Genomic DNA, 26,304 nt, shown 5'->3' with positions numbered 1-26,304 from the left:
CAGAAATAATTAAATCAGTTTAATTATTTCTTTTAAAGTTTTAAATCAGTGGTGGTTTTGAGTAGTGTAATGAAATTTTGTGCCATCCTACTCAATCAGCTTCGACTCCCTTAGAATCATCCCTTTGTCCGGTGCATTCACGTTGTATTTACTCCCTGTTAGTCACTTGTTGCAGTATTGCAGTGTTTGTGTTCAAGTAACGCTTATTTTACTTAACAATGGCCCCAGGGCCGGGCGTGGTGGCTCAAGCCTGTAATCCCAGCACTTTGGGAGGCCGAGACGGGCGGATCACGAGGTCAGGAGATCGAGACCATCCTGGCGAACACGGTGAAACCCCGTCTCTACTAAAAAAAATACAAAAAACTAGCCGGGCGAGGTGGCGGGCGCCTGTAGTCCCAGCTACTCGGGAGGCTGAGGCAGGAGAATGGCGTAAACCCGGGAGGCGGAGCTTGCAGTGAGCTGAGATCCGGCCATTGCACTCCAGCCCGGGCTACAGAGCGAGACTCTGCCTCAAAAAAAAAAAAAAAAAAAAAAAGAATGGCCCCAAAGCACAAGAGTACTGTGCCTAATTTATAAATTAAACTTTTTCATAGGTATATACATATAGGAAAAAACATAATACATACAGGATTTGGTACTATTCTGTGGCTTCAGGCATCCACTGGAGGTCTTGGAATGTATCCCTTGTGAATAAGGAGGAACTGTATATGGTTAACCTAGGAGCTAGAGTCAACAGTTGGAAGAGACTTTGGGGATAATTACATGGAAGGGCATGGTGGCTGGTGGTTTCAGATGACAAGAATGTTTTTGAATAACGGATCATTTGTGTCTTCAGACTTTCCAGAACTCCTTGAGAATTATACAGAGGTATTTAATCAGTCAGAAGGTTGAATAGTCAAATTATTAGTGAGCGAAGTTTATTTTGATGGGGATTTTACTAATGCTGTCCCTTAGATATTACAAGTAAATCATTGCTTTCTTTTGAAATATCTGAAACCTAGTTAACATGGAGTTTTTTCTTGCAAAGATATGCAAAGCTGTTTGGGAGATTGTTGTCATCTGATATTTGCTATTCATGGGCTCTCTTCACAGAAGACTAGAAATTAACAGAGTCACGATGAATTATGGCAGCATTGACTTTAAAAAACACAAACACCTCTTTAATGTTATTTAACAATTTTGAATAAATTTGATATGGCAAACAAATCAGTTATAATTGATTGAGAAAGGAACTTAATTCTAATACTTTACTGGTGTCCCATAATAACCCATAATACTAAGAGACAGTTTTGGAGGGCAAGAAGTCCTAAAGAGCTGATAGAGATAAAGGTCAAATTTGAGCTTCTTTCAGTATTCCTTACATCAATGCTTTTAGTTTCTCATACAAAATAAATTAAAATAAAGAATTACCTTTTTACTGGGAAAAGGTAAAAATTAATAAATTGTAGAAGCCTTATTTGAATCCAAAAAGTATATGACATGTAAATTGAAATGAAAAACCTTAGAGTTTATGATACTTTTTCAAAGCAGCTAAAGAATTGATACTTGGACACAGGAAGTTTTTCAAAAACAATTTTTATAACATCAGAAAAATGTTTACCTCTTGTTGGGGGCATTGACTGGAAAGGAATATAACAGAACTTTCTGAGATGCTAGAAATGTTTTTTATCTTGATGGGGTGTGGGTTTTGTAGGTAATGAAAAATAAATAGTAATAAATAAGTAAATAAAAAGTAGGAAAGTTGCCAATACAGTTTTACATATTCCTGTGATGTTTTTAATCAACAGGCATCTCCTTACTGAGATACGTAATGAGAAGTTTCGATTATACAAATTAAAGATGATGGCAAAGATGGAAAAATATCTTCATTCTAGCAGATGTAGGAGACAGTATGTATTATTTATTTTATGCCAATAACATGGATTTATGAATGATGCTCTTTTAAGAAAACAATTTGGCTAAATAGTTGTCCGTATTTTGAAAAAATATTTTGTTGCTGTTATATGCGTGCTGAATTTTTAAGGCTAACTTCTTTGTGTCTGAATAAACTGAAGTCAAATAATGAGGTCCCAAGTGAATCAATTAATGATGATTTTACCTCATTATTTTCAGGAATGAACTTAACATATATGTTTCTGTTCTTTTTTTTAATTTAAAATTTTGTCTTGCGTAGAATCATCTTGTCTCATTTTGAGGACAAACAAGTACAAAAAGCCTCCTTGGGAATTACGGGAACTGAAAAATGCTGTGATAATTGCAGGTCCAGGTAAAGATTTCTTATTATACATGGACATTCTAAAAGTCTTTGTTTCTCTTCCTTTTCATATTTAATTGAATTTTTGTTGAATGATAAGTATTTCAGTTTTTTAAACAAAACAAGGAATATATTTAGATATAAGAGAAAGCAAACAATATTAAAGTACTTTGCTTCAAGAATAGATAAAGCAATAAAATGGTAGGCCTACATCAAAACATATCAATAGTTATATTAAATGTAAATGACCTAAAATATTATTTAAAGGCGTACGTTGTAAGAATTGGTTTAAAAACATGACCCTGTTCTATATGTTGTCCACAAGAAATCCACTATAATTATATAGATAAGTTTAAAAAAGAATGAAACATTACATTCCATGAAAACATTAATCAAAAGGAAGCTGGAGTTGTTACTTTAATATCAGACAATGGAGACTTTGGAGCAAAGAATATTATCAGGATAAAGAAGGATACTATATGATGTAAAAGAATCATTTCACCAATGTATCAGTCAGGGTTCACCAGAGAAACAGGACCATTGATATCATATATATACATATATATACACACACACATATATATATGCTATATATGCGGGGGAGAGGAAGAACAAATGTAGGGAGAGAGGGATGAGGGGACTGATTTTGAAGAATTAGTTCATGAAATTGTGAGGGTTGGCAAGTCTGAAATTTGTAGAGCAGGTCAATAGGCTGGAAATTCAGGCAAGAGGTGATGTTGCAGTCTTGAGGCAGAATTTCTTCTCTAGCAAACCTAGTTTTTACCCTTTATTCCTGCCACTGAGTGGATGAGGCCCACCCACATTACTGACAGTAATCTATGCTTAAAGTGAACTGATTGTGAATGCTAATCACGTCTACAAAGTATTTTACAGCAACATCTAGGTTAGTGTTTGACCAAACAACTGAACATCATAGGCTAGCCAAGTTCATGCATAATATTAATCATCACGACCAAGAGGACATCATCCTAAATATATATATATATACACACACACACACACGTATATGTAGAGAGAGAGAGATATATATATATATCTACTTAACAAAAAGACTGACAGAACCAAAAGGAGAAATAGAGAAACCTACAGTTAAATTTGGTGACTTCCAACATCTCTCAATAATCAATAAAACTAACAGACCAAAAAATCAGTAAGAAGATAGAAGCAATGAACAGGACTATCAACATGCTGGATCTCATTGACTTTTATAGAACATTCTACCCAACAACAGTAGAGTACACATTCTTTTCAAGTGCAGATGCAATATTCATGAACAGGGATCATATTCAGAGTCATAAACCTTAACAAATTTAAGAATCTTGTATTTGTATATTTTTTCACTAGAATGGAATTAAACTAGAAAGCAATAACAGAAAAATAACAAAAAAGTCTCTAAACCTTAGAAATTAAATAACACACATCTAAATAAATGCATGAGCCAAAAAGGAAGTCTCAAGGCAAATCAGAAAATGTTTTGAACTGAATGAAATGAAAATACAAAATGTGTGAGATGCAGCTAATGCAATACTGAGAAGGAAATTTATAGTATTAAATACCTATATTATAAAAGAAGAAAGGTCTTAAATCAATACCTAAGCTTCCATCTTAAGCAACAAGCAAATAAGAGCAAAATAAATTAAAAGGAAGCAAACAGAAGGAAATAATAAAGAACATAAGTCAATGAATAGAAAAGCTATGGTCATACCACTGTTCTCCAGTCTGGGTGACAGAGTGGGACCCTATGTCAAAAAAAAAAATAAAAATAAAAACAAACCAAGCAGCATGCAGCATTCATTGTCAATGAATAGAAAATGGAAAAACAATAGAGAAAAATCAAAGAACTCAAAAGCTCATTCTATGTGAAGATCAACAAAAATGATATGAACTTCTAACAAGACTGACAGAAAGAGAAGAGACACAGAAGACCAAGACCAGGAATGAAAGAGGGAATTTCACTACAGACCCCCCAGGTATTACCAGGGATGATAAAGGAACACTGAAAAACTCAGAACATAACTTTAATAATCTAGACGAAATGGATCAATTTTTTGATAATCTCAAGCTAATTAAACTTACACTGAATTAGATAACCTACATAGCGTTACAACCATTACAGGGATTGAATTCTGTGTTAAAAATCTCTGAAAATAAAATTCCCTAGCCCAAAGAGTTTCAATGACAAATTCTACCAAACATTCAGAAGACAAAATAATACCAATTCTATAGCACGATTCCATTTATATAATACTCTTTGAGACATAAAACTATACTAGAGGGATGAAGAAAAGATCAGTGGTTATCAGAGATTAGGGGGAGGGAGAAGGTATGATTCCAAAGGATAGTACAAGGCAGTATTTTGGAGTGATAGATTTGTCGTGCCCTGATTGTGATGGGAGTTAGATGAATCTATGGATGTCTTAAAATTTGTAGAACTTTACACATACATACAACCAATTTGCCTATGTTAATTGAAAAAATAAAATAAAAACAAATTATTTACCTAGTTGGGTTAGCTACATACATAAGTTCAATATCTGCATTACTGTAAGACAAAAGAAGCATTATTAGGGATGGAGTTGTTCTCTGTGTAATGGCAAATAGTTCCTTCACTAAGAAGACAGAATTGTTCTATGCACCTTTGAAAAACACACACACACACACACACACACACACAACCAACGAAGAGTAACTTGCCTGGTGCAGTGACTCACACTTGTAGTATCGGTACTTTGGGAGGCTGAGGTGGGAGGATCACTTGAGACCAGGATTTTTGAGGCCAGTCTGGGCAAAAAAGCGAGACTGTGTCTCTACAAAAGTAAAAAATAAAATAAAATAAAATTAGCTAGGCATAGTGTCATGTCATGTGCCTCTAGTCCCAGCTACTCTGGAGGCTGAGGTGGGAAGATCGCTTGAGCCTGGAAGGTCAAGACTGCAGTTGCAGTGAGCTGTGATGGCACCACTATGCTCCAGGCTGGGCATCAGAGTAAGACTCTGTCTCACATAAAAAATAAATGAATAATAATTTAAAAAAACTTGTCTGGGTGTGGAGGCTCACACCTGTAGTCCCAGCACTTTGGAAGGCCGAGGCAGGAGGATTGCTGGAACCCAAGACTTTGAGAACAGCCTGGGCAACATAGCAGGACCCCATCTCTATTAAAAAAAAAAAACTTAAAAATCCAGCAAATACATAAAGCACAAAACTGACAGAAGAGGTGGAGAAATCAATAAATCCACCATCAAAGTGGAAGAATTTGATATAATTTTTTGTTATTGTTAGGGTAAACAATCAAAGATTAGTACACTATAGAAAATTTGGCCAACATAGTAACAAGTTTGATTTATCGGATACATAGTATATAGAGCCCTAGACCAAGCAACTATAGCAGTGTGTCTCCAGTGTTTTTACTTCATGACCCACATAGCAAATGATATGTGTATGTAACACACTGAGCTAATTGTCAGAGTTCAGTTTCTGTCCAAAACCCTAAGATCTGGAGTGATTAACCTTTCAGCACACTTACAACTCACTTGTTTGTAAGCACACTGATTGAGAAGCCTGAAAGACTTCCCTCCTTAAACATGCATGGAATTTTTCTGAAAACTTATGTATTGGGCTGGGCGCAGTGGCTCATGCCTGTAATCCCAGCACTTTGGGAGGCCGAGGCGGGTGGATCACGAGGTCAGGAGATCGAGACCGTCCTGGCTAACACGGTGAAACCCCGTCTCTACTAAAAATGCAAAAAATTAGCCAGGCGTGGTGGCGGTCGCCTGTAGTCCCAGCTACTCTGGAGGCTGAGGCAGGAGAATCGCTTGAACCCGGGAGGCAGAGGTTGCAGTGAGTGATTGGGCCACTGCACTCCAGCCTGGAAACAGAGCGACACTCTGTCTCAAAAAAAAGGAAAACAAAAAACAAAACAAAAAAAACTGGTAAAAGGGCCCAGTGGCTCACACCTGTCATTCCAGCTCTTTGGGAGATTGAGGAGAGAGGATCAGTTGAGGCCAGGAGTTCAAGACCAGTCTGGGCAATATAATGAGACCCCATCTCTACAAAATTTTAACAATAACAACAAAAAATCTGGTAAGAGGCAGCATGAACAGTACTTTGTGGGAGTTTGATAGCTTGAAATACCCATAATTGAAAAGAAAATTTATCAGCTAAGCATCTCACTAAAGAGATTAGAATAGGAGAATAAACCTAAGCGTAGTTTTTTCCCCAAACATTATTATATCTAGATATTGAATGCATTCTTATTGCTATTTCAAAGATACTCTAAGGAAAGCAATTGAATTAGGTAGTTGAACTCTATAGTAGATTTTCTTTAATGAGTGATTTTGTTCTCAACCTACTTAAATAATTCTCATTTGAATTTATGATAATTTCAGATCTACCCAAAGGGTGACTTAGGAATTTAACTTCTAAATCTACTAAATGAAAGGTTTATAATATTCATGTTATTTTACAGTCATTAGTGTTTAACAATTTATAGCATAGGATTTGGGTGTTTTTTTTTTCATTTTAAACAAGAAGTTTATTTAAACAAGACACTTGACTAAGGGAAAACTATCTTGGAGTTATTATTACTAGAGTAATTTATTTCTACTTAAAGACAGATTGCCCCACACATAACAGCTACATAAAAACAGTTGTAAAATTGTCCTTGGTTTTACAATGATTAATGAAAAACGTTAAAATTCTCCAATTGAACAAGGTATGCAAAGATTTTTATATTGTTTTTTGCTAAAACTGTGACAGCAAAATAACATCCTGGAGTATAAAGATAAGAGCTGAATGAGCAGGCCACTAGGGGACAAAGGGAGTCTTTCCACAGAACCAATGCTTCTTTTCCCCACCCCATCTCCATTCGAAGTCAATCTAAACATACTATTATCTATTTAGTTTAAAAAGAAAAAAAGCAAAGCAATGTGTGCTTGTGTACATACACCAGATACTTTATGTGCAATAAAAGGAGGAGGAAGGGGGAAATGAAAGAATAGAGAAAACTCTATGTAGTCAGGATGTGGTGGAACCAAACTGCAACTTTCTTTTTTTTTTCTTTTTTTTTTTTTTTTTTAAGAGGGAGTTTTGCTCTTGTCACCCAGGCTGGAGTGTAGTAGTGTGATCTTGGCTCACTGCAACCTCCACCTGTCAGGTTTAAGCCCTTCTCCTGCCTCAGCCTCCCGAGTAGCTGGGATTACAGGTGCATGCCACCATGCCTGGCTAATTTTTGTATTTTTAGTAGAGATGGGGTTTCACCACGTTGACCAGGCTGGTCTCAAACGCCTGACCCCAAGTGATCCACCCACCTCAACTTCCCAAAATGCTGGGATTACAGGCGTGAGCCACCACGCCTGGCCAAATTACAGCTTTCTAATTGAGACTGTATTCTTGGTCTGGAAGAGCACAGTTCTGCAGTAAAGTAGCCCGTCCCCCTTTTAGTAGACATCTCCATGTCTGCTGCTGGAACACATCAGTTTTATCTTAAGCCTCACTTCCAAATGTACAGATGTGTCTGGTTCGTTGATTGGCTACCTGTCAAATTGAAACCTGATCTGCCTCATTGACAAACCCTGTCCCTCACAATAGGCTTTCATTGGTTTACTAAGTGGTGCATGGCTCTTCATCTCAAACTGCACCACAGTGCCATCCTGCTCCACCACCTTCAAATGAACGTTATCCTTGTTCTCAGTCTTGACTCTTTCCTTGGGCTTTTTGTGGACCCTGGTGAGTGTGGCAGTCTCCTCAGCTGCTGCTTCACAAAAGAGGTACCAGGTCTGCCCCAAATGAGCGAATCCCTGAATAGCACCAGGAGTGCCAGAAGAGGCAGCAACTGAGATGTGTTTTTTCTAAGCTGAAAGCCTTTTTGTTTGTTTGTTTGCAACAAATCTTTTTTTGCGACACACCTTTAACACTAAAGTCCAATATTTATATAATTGGTCAAGTAAGTGCAGCTGTTCTAGCTATAAATATAGCAACTGTGCTTGCTTGTACTGTTATTAACATTATTCCTTTCTGTGGTCTGAGGTACCTCCCATGAAACTTGCTTCTAGGGCACTAGGATTGAGAACCATCAACATAACATAACTGTTATGCTACAATAGTTTATTGTTCATATTTTTGATATTTACATACTCGGGTATAATGAACTTTATTCGTAGCTTCTGAAGCAGTTGGCGCATTTGAGATTTTTTACTTGGCTAATTGTTATGCTAAATCTTTTGATTTCTAAAGATACATGCCTTGGCTAAGCTTTCTTCATATGTTATTGTTTTTATTTAGATTGGGTCATTGCTATTCCATGGATGACTCAGAGGATACATCCTGGGACTTTGGTCCACAAGCATTTCAGCTTTTGTCTGCTGTGGATATCTTAGGGGGAAAATTTGGAATTGGGCTTCCAATTTTATTTCTCCGAGGATCTGTAAGTATACCTGTGAATTCCCTTCATAGATCTTCTTTTACTTATATTACACTTTCTTCAGAGGTTTGCAGTATTATGAGTGTAGCTTTGACTTCAGATGGGTTACTAGGAACTCACAGAATCTTACTAAGTTCCTGTTAAACACTACATTTGTTACTTTGGATAAAACCCGTGTGTATGGCATCTTCTGCTGTTTTCATGTTCCAAGACTATGTTCAGCTCTGCAGCTCAGTCTAGAAGCATTGTGTTAGTTTATCACATTGCATTGGTATGAGTCCCTAGACTCGTCTTGCTTAGGATAATTAGGAAAAGTTAGCTTTCATTGTGTCAAGGGACAGGTAAAACAAAATTGTCGTTTTGTCCAGAAAACTACTAAATTCTTCAAGGAAAAGTTTAGTTATAGGGATTATTTTGTAAATGTCTAATTTCAATAACAATATTTGGGACATATTTATTTTTCCTTCTGTTTCCTATTGGAAGTATTTAAAGTTATAAGAAAATAGTGGTTTTTGCCTTTACTAATGAATAAATAATCAGTTAAATTCAGCTACTTTTTTTGGAGTAATTGATGTTCCAGTATTCTCCTAAACAACCACAGGTACAAATGTGAATAAGATCGAACCCTTGCAGTCCAAGAGCTTGTTCTGTAGTCCTTTTCTTTATATGATTTTTTCCCCCGATTTAGAAGTATATAAAGCAAAGCTAAGTATTATGCACTGATATTGGCTGAATAAATCAAGAGCGAGAGATAGGATACTTTGCAAATATGCATACTTATTAAAATATACTTTAGAGATTAAAATTCTCATTTCTAATGTAGAATAGGTAAGCATTTATTTGTGAAATACTTGAATGCTTCATGTAAATACTTTCTGAGTTTGTATTTTTAAAAAGGAACATACTTATTAAATTAGTTGTGAAATACTTTTAATGAAATATATTGAAAACTTCTGTTGATTTTTCATGTACTGATGTTTTTAGATTCTAAATGGAGTTTAACATTTTGTTTGTAAATCACAAGTTGGATTAGAAATTTAATAGTAGAAGTGTTGCCTAAGGAACTATTTTAGGTGCTGTGAGTGAAACTGTATTTTTTATAACAAGAATTTTAGTTGTAAGGGACAGCTTAAATATAATTGAGATCTATGAAAATGCATTCTGTCTCTATCACCTTCAAAACCTTTGTATCCCAGTTGAATGTATAATTTATAAAAATTATTTTTGTTTTAATTTGCTATAATCCAGCCATATCCAGTATCAACAAATAAGTCTAAGTAGGCTCCTTGACAAACTTGAACTGGCCACAAGAGAGATCAGATTTCACCTATTAAAAAACCAAATCAGACCACTTATACTGACAGTCTCTTCTGGGAGTCCTCAAATTAAGAAGTTTATCCTTTGTGAAATATTATAGTACCCTTGCTAGACAAAAGTAAAACTTTTCTAAAAGTACCACTTAATGAAAATCTGTAGACACTAAATGCAATGAAAATAAGGCAATTTTTTTTTCTCCCCATTTCAGTGATCTTGGTATCCTGGGATATTGTTTTTAAAATTATCATTATAATTCCTTTGAGAATTTAGTAAAATGTTCCCTTTAACCAACTTAGGAAAAATTAATATCTTTGTATGTGATTTTGATCTGTAAAATAAACATTTTAAATTGGGAATAATTGGAGTTTAAAGAGATTAAATATGTAACATATATTAGCAGCATATAATTATCTCTCTTTTTTTTTTTAATTTTTTTTTTTTTTTTTTTTGAGATGGAGTCTTGCTTTGTCACCTAGGCTGGAGTGCAGTGGTGTGATCTTGGCTCACTGCACGCTCCACCTCCCGGGTTCATGCCATTCTCCTGCCTCAGCCTCCCAAGTAGCTGGGACTACAGGCACCCACCACCATGCCCGGCTAATTTTTTGTATTTTTAGTAGAGATGGGGTTTCACTGTGTTAGCCAGGATGGTCTCAATCTCCTGACTTTGTGATCTGCCCACCTCGGCCTCCCGAAGTGCTGGGATTACAGGCATGAGCCACTGAGCCCGGTTGTATAATTCTCTCTTACACAAGATTTTTTCTAAATAGTATAAACCGTTATGTAGCCTATCTAAGAGTTTGTGAATAGAGTTTAAAATTTTGTTTTTAAGCTGCAAGTTTGATTAGAAATTAAACAGTAAAGGTATTACTTAAGGAACTTTGTTTTAGCTGTCTAAACAACTTACTATATAAAAATCTTTAAGCATTCTGTATAAATATGTGATAAGATATACAATGACCTTAATTTTATAGATTAGAAAATAAAACCACACTCATTAATTTGCATAACTGAGAGCTTAAATGAAACTTCTTTTCTGATCACATTAGCAGAATGCCAAATCTTGTCGTGGCACTAGAATTAGACGGTAGTTTTGATGATACATGATTTGACTATAGACATTTGTTGAAACTATTGGTAGTTTTAATCACTCTTGTAATTTTCAAACTATCTAACGGGAGAGGATTATCCATCCTGTTTTCTAGACAAGCTATTTCACCTGAATGAAATATACTCCTAGAGATAATTATCACTATCTTTTGGTTTTATTTTGCACATGGAATTATAGTTCACAATGACTTTCTGAAGCCCTAAAGTTGTAACTGTGAGCTTCTTTGGCCTGTAGTGACTGGAAAAAGCACCCCCGCCCTGCCTTCCCTGTCCCCCAAAAAAGTTAAAGTGTTTTTAACAGTAGCTATGGACTTTTTGTAGTTTAAAAACTTAGGAGTTGCCCAGGGTGGAATGCAGTGGTGTGATCATAGCTTGCTGCAGCCTTGAACTCCTGGGTTCAAGCAGTCCTCCCACCTCAGCCTCCAGAGTAGTTGGGACCACAGGTGCCACCACATCCAGCTGTTTTTTTTATTTTTTAATTTTTTTGTAGGTATGGGGTCTCCGCTTGTTGCCCTGCCTGTTTCAAACTCCTGGGCTCAAGTGATCCTCCTACCCTTGGCCTCCCAAAGCACTGAGAGTCGCTGTGCCAGGCTGAGTTTAAAATTTCTTGAGTTGGAGTTTATGGCTATTTTTTCCACTAGTTATTAAACATGTATTTTTGTAAAAGGCACTGTATTGCATTTTGTGGGGGAATTCAAAGCTAAATTAGATGAGATGCCTCGTCTAGTATGGAAGGTGTTACTTAAGAAGAAATAAGTGTAATGTAGCACAGAACCAGATAAGGGACATGTGAATAGATATAAATGTTATTGAAGTTCTGAAGAGAGAGGGTGTTTAGAGAAATCAGAGGAGTACCTGTGAAGGTATAACTAGAACTTCCTGTTTTTGTGGAATATATGGTAGATTTTGGTGTGATACTGTCTATTTGGACAGTCATTCAGAGAAGAATGAGGGAGGAAGGGTGGAGAAGAATGTGGCATTCACAGTACAGAAAGCAGTTGTGACTTTTAAAGAGGTTAATATGGAGAAGTGGCAAGTCTTCTTTTCCTCTCCTCTCTCTTTCTCCCCTCCCCTCCCCTCCCCTCCCCTCCCCTCCCCTCCCCTCCCCTCCCCTCCCCTCCCCTCCCCTCCCCTCCCCTCCCCTCCCCTCCCCTCCCCTCCCCTCCCCTCCCCTCCCCCTCCCCTCCCCTCCCCTCCCCTCCCTTCCCTTCCCTTCCCTTCCCTTCCCTTCCCTTCCCTTCCCTTCCCTTCCCTTCCCTTCCCTTCCCTTCCCTTCTCCTCTTTTTCTTCTTTTTTTCTGTCAGATACTGGTGTAAAGACTTCGCTTTTATCAGAAACTGATATGTTGGGTCAGGTACCCTGGCCAGTCAGTTCTCTTTATTCTAACATTCACCGATCAATTAGATTTCCACATTCCATGATATGTCAGTTTTAGTAATCCTTATTTTTCCACCTGGTTTATAAAGGGAAAGAATGAGATATGTCACCCAGGCTCTGGAGTACAGTGGCGTGATCATAGGTCACAGCAGCCTCAAAGTTTCCAGTTCAAGCGATCCTACTTCCTTGGCCTCCCGAGTACGTGGGACTACAGGTGCGTGCCACCATGCCCAGCTAACTTTTTTGTAGAGACAGGGTCTGCCTATGTTTCCCAGCCTGGTCTTGAAACCCTGGCCTCAAGTGATCTGCCCACCTTGGCTTCCCGAGGTATTAGGATTACAGGCGTTAGTCACTGTGCCTGGCCTGAAAATTTCTCTTTTTGAGATGGCATCCCACAGAAGTATACCTGCTTAGAGCTAACACTGGCAAAAAGACTATTTAACCCTATTGCCTGATTTTACTGTAGTTGAGATTGAGTTAAAGTAAAAGCTGAATGACCTGCCCTAGGTCATACTGTTACTTTGTGCCAGAGTCAGAATGAGCAAATGACTTTCCTGCCTGCTAGTCTAGTGTCTTTTCTATTTGTTGTGCTGTAACATGCAGTTTTAAATTTGTATTGTTATGCCCAGTGGACATGGTGGCTCACACCTGTAATTTCAGCACTTTGGGAAGCCGAGGTGGGAGGATTGCTCGAGACCAGGAGTTCAAGATGAGCCTGGGCAACATAGCGAGACTCCGTCTCTACAAAAAAAATTTAAAAAGCCGAGTGGTGATGTGTGCATGTAGTCCTCCTTGTGGGAGGTTGAGGTGGGAGGATTGATTGAATCTAGGAATTTAGGACTGCAGTGAGCCATGATTACACCACTGCACTCCAGCCTGGGTGACAGAGCAATACCCTATCTTGAATGAATGAATGATGAATGAATGAATGCCCAAATCCCTAAGCTGTGTTCTGTATAGCAGCTTTCTCATCGTAGGCAGTTTTTACTCTATCGGTGGACAACCTACAAAATTAAGTTAACTACAACATTTAAGCAATTAACAGAGAAGGCCTTGTTCAGAGTGAGAAATCATTAAGCATTTGTTGTTGAAAATTCTTACTGTATTATGTTTTAATTATTATTATTTTTTAAAATGTTACTTGTTTTAGTTTGGATTCCTAGTTGAAAACGTAATATGATTCCTTTAAAACAAAGATACTTTGTTTTAAAGCAAAGGTATATCATCCTTTTCATGGTGATTGCCATGGAAACAAGACAATGTAAATTTATTCACATAGTACACAGTTTTCATAGTTATTGATCATGAGGGGAAGGGACAGTTAATCCCTACTGATCAGATAAAACCTCATTGTTTCATCCTAATATATGGGTTTTTAATGCTTAGGAAAGGAAAAGCCAGAAGAGTAATTTTTAGTATTTAGAGAGCTAGTGATTCTAGTTAGGGAACTTATACCTTTGGTGTTATTAGTTTGCAAGGAATAGAATCTCCTACTACAGAGGTAACCCCTAGCAGATGTAGAGTACCATTACCAAGTGTTCCAGGGAAGGAAACCCGACTAGATACCAAGTCATGCTTTTTACTCTTAGATTAAGAAATTCAGGTTGAGTTAAAGGATCAGCTGTTAACTAATAAAAAGCAGATTAATATTACTGAGCCAGGCTTTGTCCTGGTTATGGACTTAATCTTCATAGTATCCTCAAGAGATAAAAATGAATATATATGCATATTAGATGAGAAAATAGAAGATAAGTAACTTGCCAGAGCTATGGCTTGAATGCAGGTAATGTAGCTCAAGAGCCCCCACATGTATGTATATTGGGTGTGGGGAGCGGTACGTGTGGATGCTTGTGCACGCATGTGGTATAAGAAGAAAAAATTAGCTGTTATGCCTGTAATCCCAGCACTTTGGGAGACCAAGGCATGAGGATCTCTCAAGCCTAGGAGTTCAAGACCAGTCTAGGCCACATAGTGAGACCCTATCTGTACAAAAAAAATTTAAAAAATATTAGCGGGCATCGTGGAATACATCTGTAGTCTCAGCTACTTGGGATGCTGAGGTGGGAGGATCCTTGAGTCCAGGAGATTGAGGCTATGGTGAACTATGATGACACATCTGCACTCCAGCTTGGGTGACAAAGAGAGACCCTGTCTCAAAAAAAAAAAAAAAAATTAGAACTAGTCATCTGGAGGCCTATGTTCTAGTCCTAGCATTAGTATAGGTACACCGTGAGACATTAGACTACCATTTAACATCTTTGAACCTCTGTTAATTTGTTAACAATATGGGTAAAAATGACTAAGATAGATCAAAGAGCTCCAGCATTCCCTCCAGCTCTGAAATTCTATGATGTTTTATCTTATTTTACTTATAAAAATAAATTATATTATGTATATTTAAAGTACACAGTATAATGTTACAGGTTACCTATATATAGTAAAATGATTACTATAACGAAACTAACATATCCATCATCTTACATTGTTAACCATTTTCTTGTTTTTGTGGCAAAAGCAGCTGAAATCTACTCATTTAGCAGGAATCCCAAATACAGTACATTTGTATTAACTGTAATTCTCATGTCATACATTTGATCTCTAGACTTGTTTATGCTACATATGGTTGACTTTTAAACGTTCTACTCAAATCAACCCTAAGTCAGGGTTAGCACAGACGGGTCTTGTTAACAAGGAAGAAGGTGCCAGATTGTACCTGGGTGTTTATATTTCTCTAAATCTTGTTCTGATCATATTTTAATAAATAGAATCATCAGGACACTAAAATTCATTCCTTAGCTATTAAAAAAGTCTATTCTATTTTTATTGTTAAGATTTAGGAGAGCATGGTACAGATTCTCTTAACTATGCCTATCAGAAGCCTATGTTTTAAATCCAATATATAGGCACTGCTCTATTTGTCTCTGTTGAGAACTTACCCTGCTTTACCTAATTTCATCCTACCTTCCTTTTTGTGAAAGATCACCCTTATTTAGCCTATTTTTTGGCAAACCTACACCTTAGAAATAGTAATAAATGACATAAGCATATTAATATTTATGATGTGATTTATTTTTGTTTTCATTCATATACTTGGGAAGATTCTCAGATATTAAAGCAATGTATGTTTACATTTAAGTATATCGTTCTTGTTCTGTTTTAGAAGGCTTGTATTCGCGTTTTTAACATTCAAAAAGATAAACCTGTAATCATAATGATTTCATCAATTCACTAAAACCAGTATGCTTGTAATAGCCCTATAGTTGCCTTAGTTAAGTTTGCTGCAACTCATTTTATGTATTCTTTTAATTTTGATCCCTGGATTTTTAATTGACTATTAAACCTTTGTTAGGGTATATATGAAATGTAAAAATGTTGAGTTATAGTCTGCCTTTTTCTAAAATTTTAGATTGCATTTTTATATAGAAATTTAAGTTGCTCATAATCATTCTAGTGAATTTAAGCAGAAAGGTATTTATTACTCGGTATTAAATGGCTTATAATATTGTTGATAAGGTTCCACTGTAAAATAGTTCACCAAGGGAACTGTGGCCTCTTCTGTGATCAAGAAGCCATCTGTCAACTTGGGAAGCTTCCACTACAGCACGTAACCCCAAACTGCATTGAGTAGGAAGCTGTAATAATCAGGAAGGTTCTACCTTTACATGCTCTATAAACCAGTGTGAACCTGCTATAATTTGTAACCACAAAATGGTGCCTGTTGATACTTACGAAGCATGTCATTGTGTGCTGGATTCTTTGCTAATACTTTCTTATAAAAATTAAATACCTCCACAATCATGCATGCCAGCAGAAACAGCAGAGGAATAGCCTTGGCCTCACTTCCTGCTTATACCTGTCATGCAAATATACAGAACCCAGAACCCTAGCTGAAAGGGAGTTTGGGAACTAGTATTTGTACTGTCCCAGATTCTGCAGTGGAAGAATTCATAGTGGGTGGAAGGTAGAATGACCCTTGAATTACAGTCAGCCACATTCACCACAAATAACATTAAATAAGAGTAATTTTCCATAAAGCTCTATGTTTGTATACTTCCTTTTTTTTGTTTGTTTTTGTTTTTGCTCAGTCTGGAGTGCAGTGGTGTCATCATAGCTCACTGCAGTCTTGATCTCCTGAGCTCAAACGATTCTCCTGCCTCAGCTCCCGCTTCAGCCTCCTGAGTAGCTGGGACAACAGGTACACACCACCACACTTTGCTAATTTTTTATTTTTTATTTTTTGTAGAGATAGGGGACTCACTGTGTTGCCCAGGATGGTCTTGAACTCCTGAGCTTAAGTGATCCTCCCAAAGTGTTGGGATTACAGGCATGAACCACTGTGCCTGGCCCATAAACTTGTATATATATTTAAAAGTAGTATTTAAATGTAGGATGAATGAAAGAGGCAGTAAGAGGACAAAGTGAATGAAAAAGTACTTTTATAGGGAGTGAAAGCTGGAGAGGTCTGTCTGTTAGAGGAAAACAGAATTGCATGTGACAGACTAGCTTTCTTAACATTTCTAGAACTTGATGGCTGTGAAGAGCCTCCCATAGGAATTCTCCCTTCACTTAGGAAAGCATACGTCGAAACCATCAGCTATTTAGCATGCACCTTCTTTTCCTGGTCTTTCTCAGTGAAGCAGCTAAATTATAAATGATTAAGTAAACTTTACAGTGTATCATATGCGAAAGCACAGTAAAAACAAAAATGCATTGGAAGCTGTGAGTTGTTGCACTGCACTCACGGATGAGTAGCTGTTGGTTTGCATTGCTTTTGTTTGTTTGTTTGTTTGGTTTTTGAGATGGAGTCTCGCTCTGTCGCCCAGGCTGGAGTGCAGTGGCGTGATCTTGGCTCACTGCAAGCTCTACCTCTCAGATTCACGCCGTCCTCCTGCCTCAGCCTCCTGAGCAGCTGGGACTACAGGCGTCCGCCACTACACCCAGCTAATTTTTTGTATTTTTAGTAGAGACGGGGTTTCACCATGTTAGCCAGGATGGTCTCGATCTCCTTACCTTGTGATCTGCCCACCTTGGCTTCCCAAAGTGCTGGAATTACAGGCATGACACATTGCGTTTTATATAATTCTCATGGTGCTAGTCTCGAACTGTAGGATTTTGATCACTTTTTCAAACAATAACGTGAGTTTGCTAAGAGGTCTAAATAACAAAAGCTAAGTGTTCCAAACATTGAATTATATGTGAAATTTCCTGCCATTATTTAAGACACAAAAGGAACATTATTTTGATAATGTATTTATTTGTGAGTTGAGTGTTCAGAATGAGCACGATGGGTATAACATTTTTGTATGTTTTTAAAGTTGAAATTTAGTGTAAATCCAAAGAATCAATAGACAAGTCTGTGTTTTACTTAACCTGTATGTTTAAATTAGCATTTTTAGATACTGATTTTATTTTAATTTCAGAATTCTCAGCGTCTTGCAGATCAATATCGCAAGCACAGTTTGTTTGGCACTGGCAAGGATCAAACAGAGAGTTGGTGGAAGGCTTTTTCCCGTCAGCTCATCATTGAGGGATTCTTGGTAGAAGTTTCTAGGTCTAACAAATTTATAAAGATTTGCACCCTTACGGAAAAGGTAAACAGTATAGGAGTCTGCCTGTTTGACTTAATTTTGTTTCCCACTCTGTATTAAAAGATCCTTTTTGCTTTTAATAGGGTAGAAATTGGCTTCATAAAGCTAATACAGAATCCCAGAGCCTCATCCTTCAAGCTAATGAAGAATTGTGTCCAAAGAAGTTTCTTCTGCCTAGGTTCATTTTTCAGTTTTTTTCTTGTAACTTCTGGGTTTTTTGTTGCTATTTATGTGATTCAAATTACACCAGTTTATAGGCCTCTCACAAGTAAAATGAATTACCTGTTTGTTTTTGTATGCCTGTTTTAGTCAGTTTGGGGGAAGGGATCTGTGAGGAAAGGATAAGTCATAGAGCACTTTTCTTTTTTAAGAGACAGGGTCTCTCTGTGTCTCTCAAGCTGGAGTGCAGTGGTGCGATCATAGCTCACTGCAGCCTCGATCTCTTGGGCCCAAGTAATCCTCAGCCACCTGAGTAGCTGGGACTATAGACATGCACTACTATGCCCAGCTAATATATTTTAATTTTTTGTATATAGACAGGGTCTTTCCTAGGCTGGTCTTGAACTCTTGAGCTCAAGTGATCCTCCTACCTCAGCCTCCCAAACTACTGGGATTGCAGTCATGATCCACCGCTCCCAGCCAGAACACTTTCTTGGTTGATGGGAAGTAGCTGACCATGGTATTTACAAAGCTTCTTTCTCATTGATTAAAGAAGCAGTGTTGAAATCAATGCTGAGGAATCCATATATCGTATTTACTTCTCATGTGTAGAAGTGGAAAGGGAGGGAATACATTTGTTGCTTACTTTTTTATACCTTTACATGCATTGATCACTTGTGAGTTTTCTCTTTCACACTTTTTAAAGCTTCTAGAGCTTTTTCTGGAAAAAAGTCAGTTTTAAAAATTGCCGGTTCTAAAAGGGTAATATCTTATTCATCTTTCTGAGAGTGGAGTATGATGATTCATGAATTAGATACTTGCATCTTAACATTTGAGATAATTTAATTTTATTATTTTTCAGCTCGAGAACTGTATCTTCAGGCACCAAAGAGCATTCTTATAATCAAGTACCAGTTGAATTAACTGCAGAGAAGAAGGTTTGTTTTAAAGAAATTGTTCCTATATATTTCATTCTTTATTGATTCAACTTCTGTTTAAAATTTTATATTTTAATTCCCTTCCAATTAAAGAGAAAATTGCATATATAACAAAACATAAAATTTGGCAAGAGAAGTGATGTGAACAGACTAGAATATATGGTATATAATTTCTGGGGCTAATAAAGAATTGGAAGTATTTGAGAAAGGAATTTATTTGGGTTCTTTTAAACCTATCTTCTAACTCATTTGGCTTAGAGTGTTCACACGTTATAATACTTATAGTTGATCAAAAAATAAGCCTGATTCCTAAGTGTTCTTATTAGAGCTACACACACACACACACACACACACACATACACACACACACACATTCTCTCTCTCTTTCTGTCTCTCACACACACACACTCACTCACATACTTTCTTGCTTTTTTTGATCTAAGATCTTAGATAACTATTACAGATTAAATACTAATCCACTGGCAGACTTCAGCTGATCAGAACACTGGAATAATAGGCAAGTATAGTGAATTACATTTTCTGGTGAACCTTTTCTGCTTATTGAAGTATGCAGAATGTAATTGAATTGTTTTTATAACTTTGGCACTTGCTATATATTAGAGCATTCTTTTGATGATTTATTTTCTATAGTTTTGGGAGGGATAAGACATTGGATTACGTTTCTAACTACCTTTAGAACTTTAGAAACGGATAATTTAGGAGGTTGTTCTCAGGTGATTTATTTGATGGCTTGATTATGCAAAGAAAAAATTGTGATTGTGAGATTTTTGTTTCTTATTTTCTTCACATTTACAAGGTTTTCGAAACTTCTTTTTTTAATGGACCTTTATATGTTTAAATGCAGTCTAACTTGGAGAAGTTATATTCTTACAAACCATGTGATAAGGTTTCTTCTGGGAGTAACATTTCTAAAAAAAGGTATGGAGTTCCATATTTCTATGTTCTATACTTACTTTATGAGTACTTTTTTTCTAAAGAGAAAGGACTGTCAGATGTTGGGCTATTTCACTGGCAAAAGGAAGTTAAATTTAAAACATAAGCCTTTCAGTATTAGAATGATCAAAGTGAGCTACAAAATAATAATGTTAATTTAATAGCTAACACTTCTTGGATATTACTGTTTGTCAGGCATTATGTTAAATGCTGAGAGCTTTATATGTGATGTCTCATTTAATTCCTACAAGAGCTTAATAGCTGTTATTATTTATCACCATTTTATAGTTGAAGATACCAGGGGTTAAGAAGTTGACTAACTTGTTCAAGAGCTTATAGCTTATGGCCGAGCTGGCTTTCAAATCTATATTTGCCTACCTCTAGCATCAGGACACTATTTATTTTTATTTGCGTGAAATATATACAGGCCTGCTTTGTTTTATTGTGCCTTGCTTTATTGTGACTTGCAGATACTGCATTTCTTACAAATTGAAGGTTTGTGGCGACCCTGCGCCAAACAGATCGTGTTAGCCCCGTTTTCCAACAGCATGTCCTGTTGTCATGTCTTTGTGTTATAGTTTGGTAGTTCTTGCAATATTTCAAACGTTTTCATTGTTATCATATCTATTATAGTGATCTATGATTGGTGATCTTTGATGTTTCTATTGTAATTGTTTTGGGGTACCATTAACCATGCCCACATAAGGCAGCAAACTTAAGTGTTATATGAGTTCTGAGTGCTGCATTGACCGGCCATTCACCATTTCTCTCCCTCTTTGGGCTTCCCTGTTCCCTGAGATACAACAAAATTGAAATTAGGCCAATTAATAACTCTATAATAGTCTCTAAGTGTTTGTTTGTTTGTTTTCTCAAGACTGAGTCTCACTGTGTCGTTCAGGCTGGAGTGCAGCGGCGCAATGTCGGCTCACTGCAACCTCCACCTCCCGGGTTCAAGCGATTCTCCCGTCTCAGCTTCCTGAGTTGCTGGGGCTACAGATGCCTGCCACCATGCCTGGCTAATTTTTGCATTTTTAGTAGAGATGGGGTTTTGCCATGTTGGCCAGACTGGTCTTGAACTCCTGACCTCAAGTGATCCCCCGCCTTGGCCTCCCGAAGTGCTGGGATTACAGGTGTGAGCCGCTGCACCTGGCCCATCTCTAAGTGTTTAAGTGAAAGGAAGATTCACATGTCTCTCACTTTAAATCAAAAGCTAAAAATGATTAAGCTTAGTGAGGAAGCCATTTTAAAAGCTGAGATAGGCCAAAAGCTAGGCCTCTTGCACCAAACAGTTTCCAAAGGCAAAAGATCCTGAAGGAAATTAAAAATGCTACCCCAGTGAATACACCAATGATAAGAAAGCAAAGCACCCTTTTTGCTGATATGGAGACAGTTTTAGTGGTCTTTATAGGAGATCAAACCAGCCACAACATTCCCTTGAGCCAAAGACTAATCCAGAGCAAAGCCCTAACTCTCTTCAATTCTCTGAAAGCTGAGAGAGGTGAGGAAGCTGCAGAATAGAAGTTTGAGGCCAGCAGAGGTTGGTTCATGACGTTTAAGGAAAGAAGCCATCTCCATAACATAAAACTGCAAAGTGAAACAGCAAGTGCTGGTATAGAAGCTGTAGCAAGTTATCCAGAAGATCTAGCTAAGATCATTGATGAAGGTACCTGCACTTACAGACTTTGAATGTAGACCAAATACTTTCTACCAGAAGAAGAAGCTGTCTAGTACTTTCATAGCTTGAGAGAAGTCAATGCCTGGCTTCAAAGCTTCAAAGGACAAGCTGACTCTTGCTAGAGGCTGATACAGCTGGTGACTTTAAGTTGAAGCCAATGCTCATTTAGCATTCTGAAAATCCTATGGCCCTTAACAATTAGGCTATATCTACTCTTCCTGTGCTACATACATGTAACAACAAAGTCTTGATACCTCTTTAAAGCATGGTTTACTGAATACTTTAAGCCCATTGTTGAAACCTGCTTAGACAAAAGATTCCTTTCAAAATATTACTGCTCATTGACAACACTTAGTCACCAAGAGCTGCAATGGTGACATACAAGGAGATTAATGTTGTCTTCATGCCTGCTAACTCAACATCCATTCTGTAGCTCATGGATCAAGAAGTACATTAACCTTTCAAGTATTGTTATTTAAGAAATACATTTTGTAATGCTTTAGCTTCCGTAGATAGTGATTATCAGAGAACGGTTTTTAAGAGGTTTTCCAGAAAACCTTCTGGAAAATATTCTCTATTCTGGATGTCATGAAGAATATTTGTGATTCATGAAAGTAAGTAAAAATATCATTATTAATAGGAATTTGGAAGAAGTTGATTCTCATTAAAATCAAGAGTTTAGTGATAGACATACTGAGTTTGGGATACCTGTGGAATAGTCCAGAAATTAATTTAAATATATGGGCTTAGTGTACAGAAGTGAGCAGCAGGATGCTTATATATCAATAACTATTATTTTAAAATGTATTGAAATTTTCCTTAAAATAATACCTATACTTGATTGAAAAAGTTAATTGGAAATTAATGGCTTACGACAAGCATACCAGCCCACACTCTTCCCAAACTCACTTTGCTGTTGTTCATAGAGGCTGTCATCTTTAAATCTTTCAGCTGATTTCTCTGGCCTGTGCCTTTTTATTTCTGAATGATATGCTTAGAATACTATTTTTTTGACTTACCAATTTTAGAAATTTTCTACTCACCTCCTATCACGGTAGATTTCCCCTCCTTCATTCCTCCGCCAATATAATTATATTTCATCATATTAATAATTCATTTATATATTTTTAAATATAATAACAATATGACAATATTGTATTTATATTATTATAACTACGCAAATATTATATGCATGCTACTAACCCAGCCATGTTATTATGACCACCCGCTACCTTTATTTTTTTCCTCATGTTAGTGATTGTCTTTGTGTTCTTTTCTTGGTTTTTAGTGTTCCTTTTACTAATTTTCTTTTTTCCTATTTCAGTCTCTCATTGTTTGTTTGCTCATTTGGAGTGTTGCTTGACTTTTATCCCCTCCCACCTAGTGACATTTTAATTTTAGTTATCAAATTTTTAATTTCTAAGAATGCTTCTTGTTCTCTTCTTGTTTCTTCTTCCCCACCAGCTAAAAATCTATGATGTTATAACAAGGATCATAAATTGTATCCCAGTAGATTAAGAAATCTTGGTTAAAACCTGTTGTATCCCAGTAAGTTGAAAGATGTTAACGTGTCGTATTTTCTTTCAAAAGCAGTTGGTTGAGGAAGAGAATGGAACAAATGCTCTTTTTAAAACACAGCAATTTTGTGATGAACTCAAATGGCAATTTTAACTTTACCATTATAATGAATGTATTTGATCCAAAATTTTTTAAATCTAGGCTGTTGTCTTTTAAATAACAAATTACCTTACTGGTATCATGAAGAGTAAATGTTAGTACTGATTTGGAAAGACATTCTCATTTAGGAGATGAAATAGAAAGTAAATGAGGAGAAAGAAAAGCTTTTATTATTTATTTTCTTTTAAATATTTTAGTATCATGGTGCAGGCACCAGAAAAATCTTACAGTTCCTCAGAACCTGTTATTTCGGCACAAGAGCAGGAGACTCAGGTAAGGCTTTTGTAAAAAGGTAATTAGTTTATGATAGGGTAGTTATGATTCTATGCATGCTTAAAATTCTGTATTTTGCCAGTATTTTAAAAATTGTTCTTAAGCTAAGAATCTGAGTTTATATTTCAGTTTATATTCATTCTAAGGAAAAATGTGGGATCTGAAGCTCTAAAAATAAAGGACTGGATCTTTTAAGTACATTTTTAAAAGTATTGAGTTGTTTCTTTGTTTTTTGTTCAGACTGTGTTATATGGCAAATTGGTAGAAGCTAGGCAGAAACATGCCAATAAAATGGATGTTCCCCCAGCTATTCTGGCAACAAACAAGATACTGGTGGATATGGCCAAAATGAGGTAAACTATCTTTTGCATGTGTTCTCATTTATTTCCTTCTAACAAAATTTATCCAAGTTGATAATATGACCGTAGCTTCCACTGTCACATCTGGGAGGTGACTCAAATTCCCCCTGCGATGCTTATCTCTTTGCCAAGCTTTAGTACCACATTTCTATATGAATAAAAACCAGTTACGTTTTCAGCAATCATATTCAATATATATAAAATCTAACTCATTATCTAACCACCCTGCATTTTATTCAAATGCCGAAATTCCTCTTTTTGGATTCTTTTTGATTATCATACCATCACATTCCTAGTCAGAGGTTCCTAATGCTTAAAACCTCTGATCTGAATTTTCTGTCCTCCAACATGAAACCTTTTCCTCCTCCTCCTCCTCCTCCTCTTCTTCTTCTTCTTCTTCTACTTTCTTCTTTCTTCTTCTTCCTTCCTCCTTCTTCCTTCTTCCTTTTCCCTTCTCCCTTCTCTCTTCTCCCTCCTTCTTCTCCCTCCTTCTTCTCCCTCCTTCTCCCTCCTTCTTCTCCTCCTTCTTCTCCTCCTCTTCCTTCTTCTCCTCCTCCTCCTTCTTCTCCTCCTCCTCCTCCTTCTCCTCCTTCTCCTTCTTCTTCTTCTCCTTGTCCTCCTCCTCCTTCTCCTCCTCCTTCTTCTCCTCCTCCTTCTTCTCCTTCTCCTCCCTCTCCTCCTCCTCCTCCTCCTCCTCCTCCTTCTTCTCCTCCTCCTCCTTCTCCTCCTCCCTCTCCTCCTCCTCCTCCTTCTTCTCCTTCTTCTTTTTTCTCCTCCTTCTCCTTCTCCTTCTTCCTTTTTTTCTGAAGACAGGTCTCACTCTGTTGCCCAGGCTGGAGTATAGTGGTGCGATCACTGCTCACTGCAGCCTTGACCTCCTGGGCTCAAGCTATCCTCCCACCTCAGCCTCCCGAGTAGCTGTGACTACAGAACATGCCACCCTGCTCAGCTAATATTTGTATATTTTGTACAGACAGGGTTTTGTCATATTGCCCAGGCTGGTCTCCAGCTCCTAAGCTTAGGCAGTCTTCTCGCCTCAGTCTCCAAAGTGCTGGCACTACAGGTGTAAGCCACTGTGCCTGACCTCTTTTTCTTATTTAAATACTTTTCATACCTTTTGTAAAATGGGTTCCTTGTTGCCTGTCTATGCCTTCCTCCTCCTCCTTAATGACACCTCATTAGTTCTGACTGTTTTCCCTTGGCATGTTGCAGAAGCCTCTTAACTGTTAACCCTTCATTCTCTCTCTCTGTTTCATCCAGTATATGAGTACCAAACTAAATCTTCCTTTATCATGTCTTACTTCTGCTTAAATGGTTTCTTTCTAGCTTGGAATTCAAGGCCCTCCATTTATGAACTTGCTTTTCCATCTAAGTTACAGAATTTGAAACAATCTTACCTGGGTTGTTTACCACTTGTTGAAGACCCATTTTCAACTTCCATATATTTATTTTCAGTGTTGCTTCTCCTTGTAGTTTCCTTGATTCCTCAAAACTCCTTTTAAGAAATTCTTTAAGATCTTGTTTTATTACTATAAAGACTATGAGAAGGTATTTCATGATCTTATTGGCGAAGTAATTCCTCTCTCTTGAATTCATAGAGGACTTTCAGATGAATTCTAAAGATGCTTCTCTGGCACTTACCACACAATGCTATATTTTAGTTTTTTGTAATTAGTGGTAAACGTGTATTATTATATCTTCTAGATTTTAAACTCCGAATAAAGGTATTAGCTCCTCATCTTTTTGTGTGTCTCCCATAAGCACCTAGCACAATGCCTCGTAAACACGGGGTGATCATTAAACATTTAGAAGAAGTTATTTCCCAAGAATAGTTGCTTGGTAATTGTATTCATCTTTTGCTTCCTTTTAAAAAATTGTTTCTGTCATGTATACATATGTAACAAACCTGTACATTGTGCATGTGTACCCTAGAACTTAAAGTATAATTTAAAAAAAAATTGTTTCTGTCACTAAATTGCATCCAATATATATTACTTGAGTGTGGAATTTTCTAATGACATTACACAGTACTATATCTGACACTAATTCTGTTGTTAATAAGTATTCTAAGACCATACTTTACTATTCAGGATATATATATATATATATATTTGGGACTGAGACTTACTCTATCACCTAGGCTGGAGGGCAGTGGCACAATCTCGGCTCACTGCAACCTCTGCCTCCTG

At 37.0% G+C, this 26,304-nt stretch overlaps 1 protein-coding gene across 14 annotated transcripts in view; it reads left to right on the top strand.

Moving 5' to 3' along the window:
* Nucleotides 1–26,304, top strand: part of WRN (WRN RecQ like helicase) — a 139,077-nt gene that overhangs the window by 88,464 nt on the left and 24,309 nt on the right. For all 14 annotated transcript variants that reach the window (XM_050802422.1, XM_050802423.1, XM_050802412.1 and 11 more), the window contains 9 exons: nucleotides 1,788–1,889; nucleotides 2,174–2,266; nucleotides 8,553–8,694; nucleotides 17,913–18,083; nucleotides 18,164–18,258; nucleotides 19,102–19,177; nucleotides 20,043–20,116; nucleotides 23,681–23,756; nucleotides 23,997–24,109. In XM_050802422.1, the coding sequence (XP_050658379.1) occupies nucleotides 1,788–1,889; nucleotides 2,174–2,266; nucleotides 8,553–8,694; nucleotides 17,913–18,083; nucleotides 18,164–18,258; nucleotides 19,102–19,177; nucleotides 20,043–20,116; nucleotides 23,681–23,756; nucleotides 23,997–24,109 (942 nt within the window). The remainder of the gene's footprint in view (nucleotides 1–1,787; nucleotides 1,890–2,173; nucleotides 2,267–8,552; nucleotides 8,695–17,912; nucleotides 18,084–18,163; nucleotides 18,259–19,101; nucleotides 19,178–20,042; nucleotides 20,117–23,680; nucleotides 23,757–23,996; nucleotides 24,110–26,304) is intronic.

This window comes from Macaca thibetana, chromosome 8 (assembly GCF_024542745.1).
Source record: "Macaca thibetana thibetana isolate TM-01 chromosome 8, ASM2454274v1, whole genome shotgun sequence".
Lineage (NCBI taxonomy): Eukaryota > Metazoa > Chordata > Mammalia > Primates > Cercopithecidae > Macaca > Macaca thibetana.
This window is presented reverse-complemented; position numbering and strand designations above follow the sequence as displayed.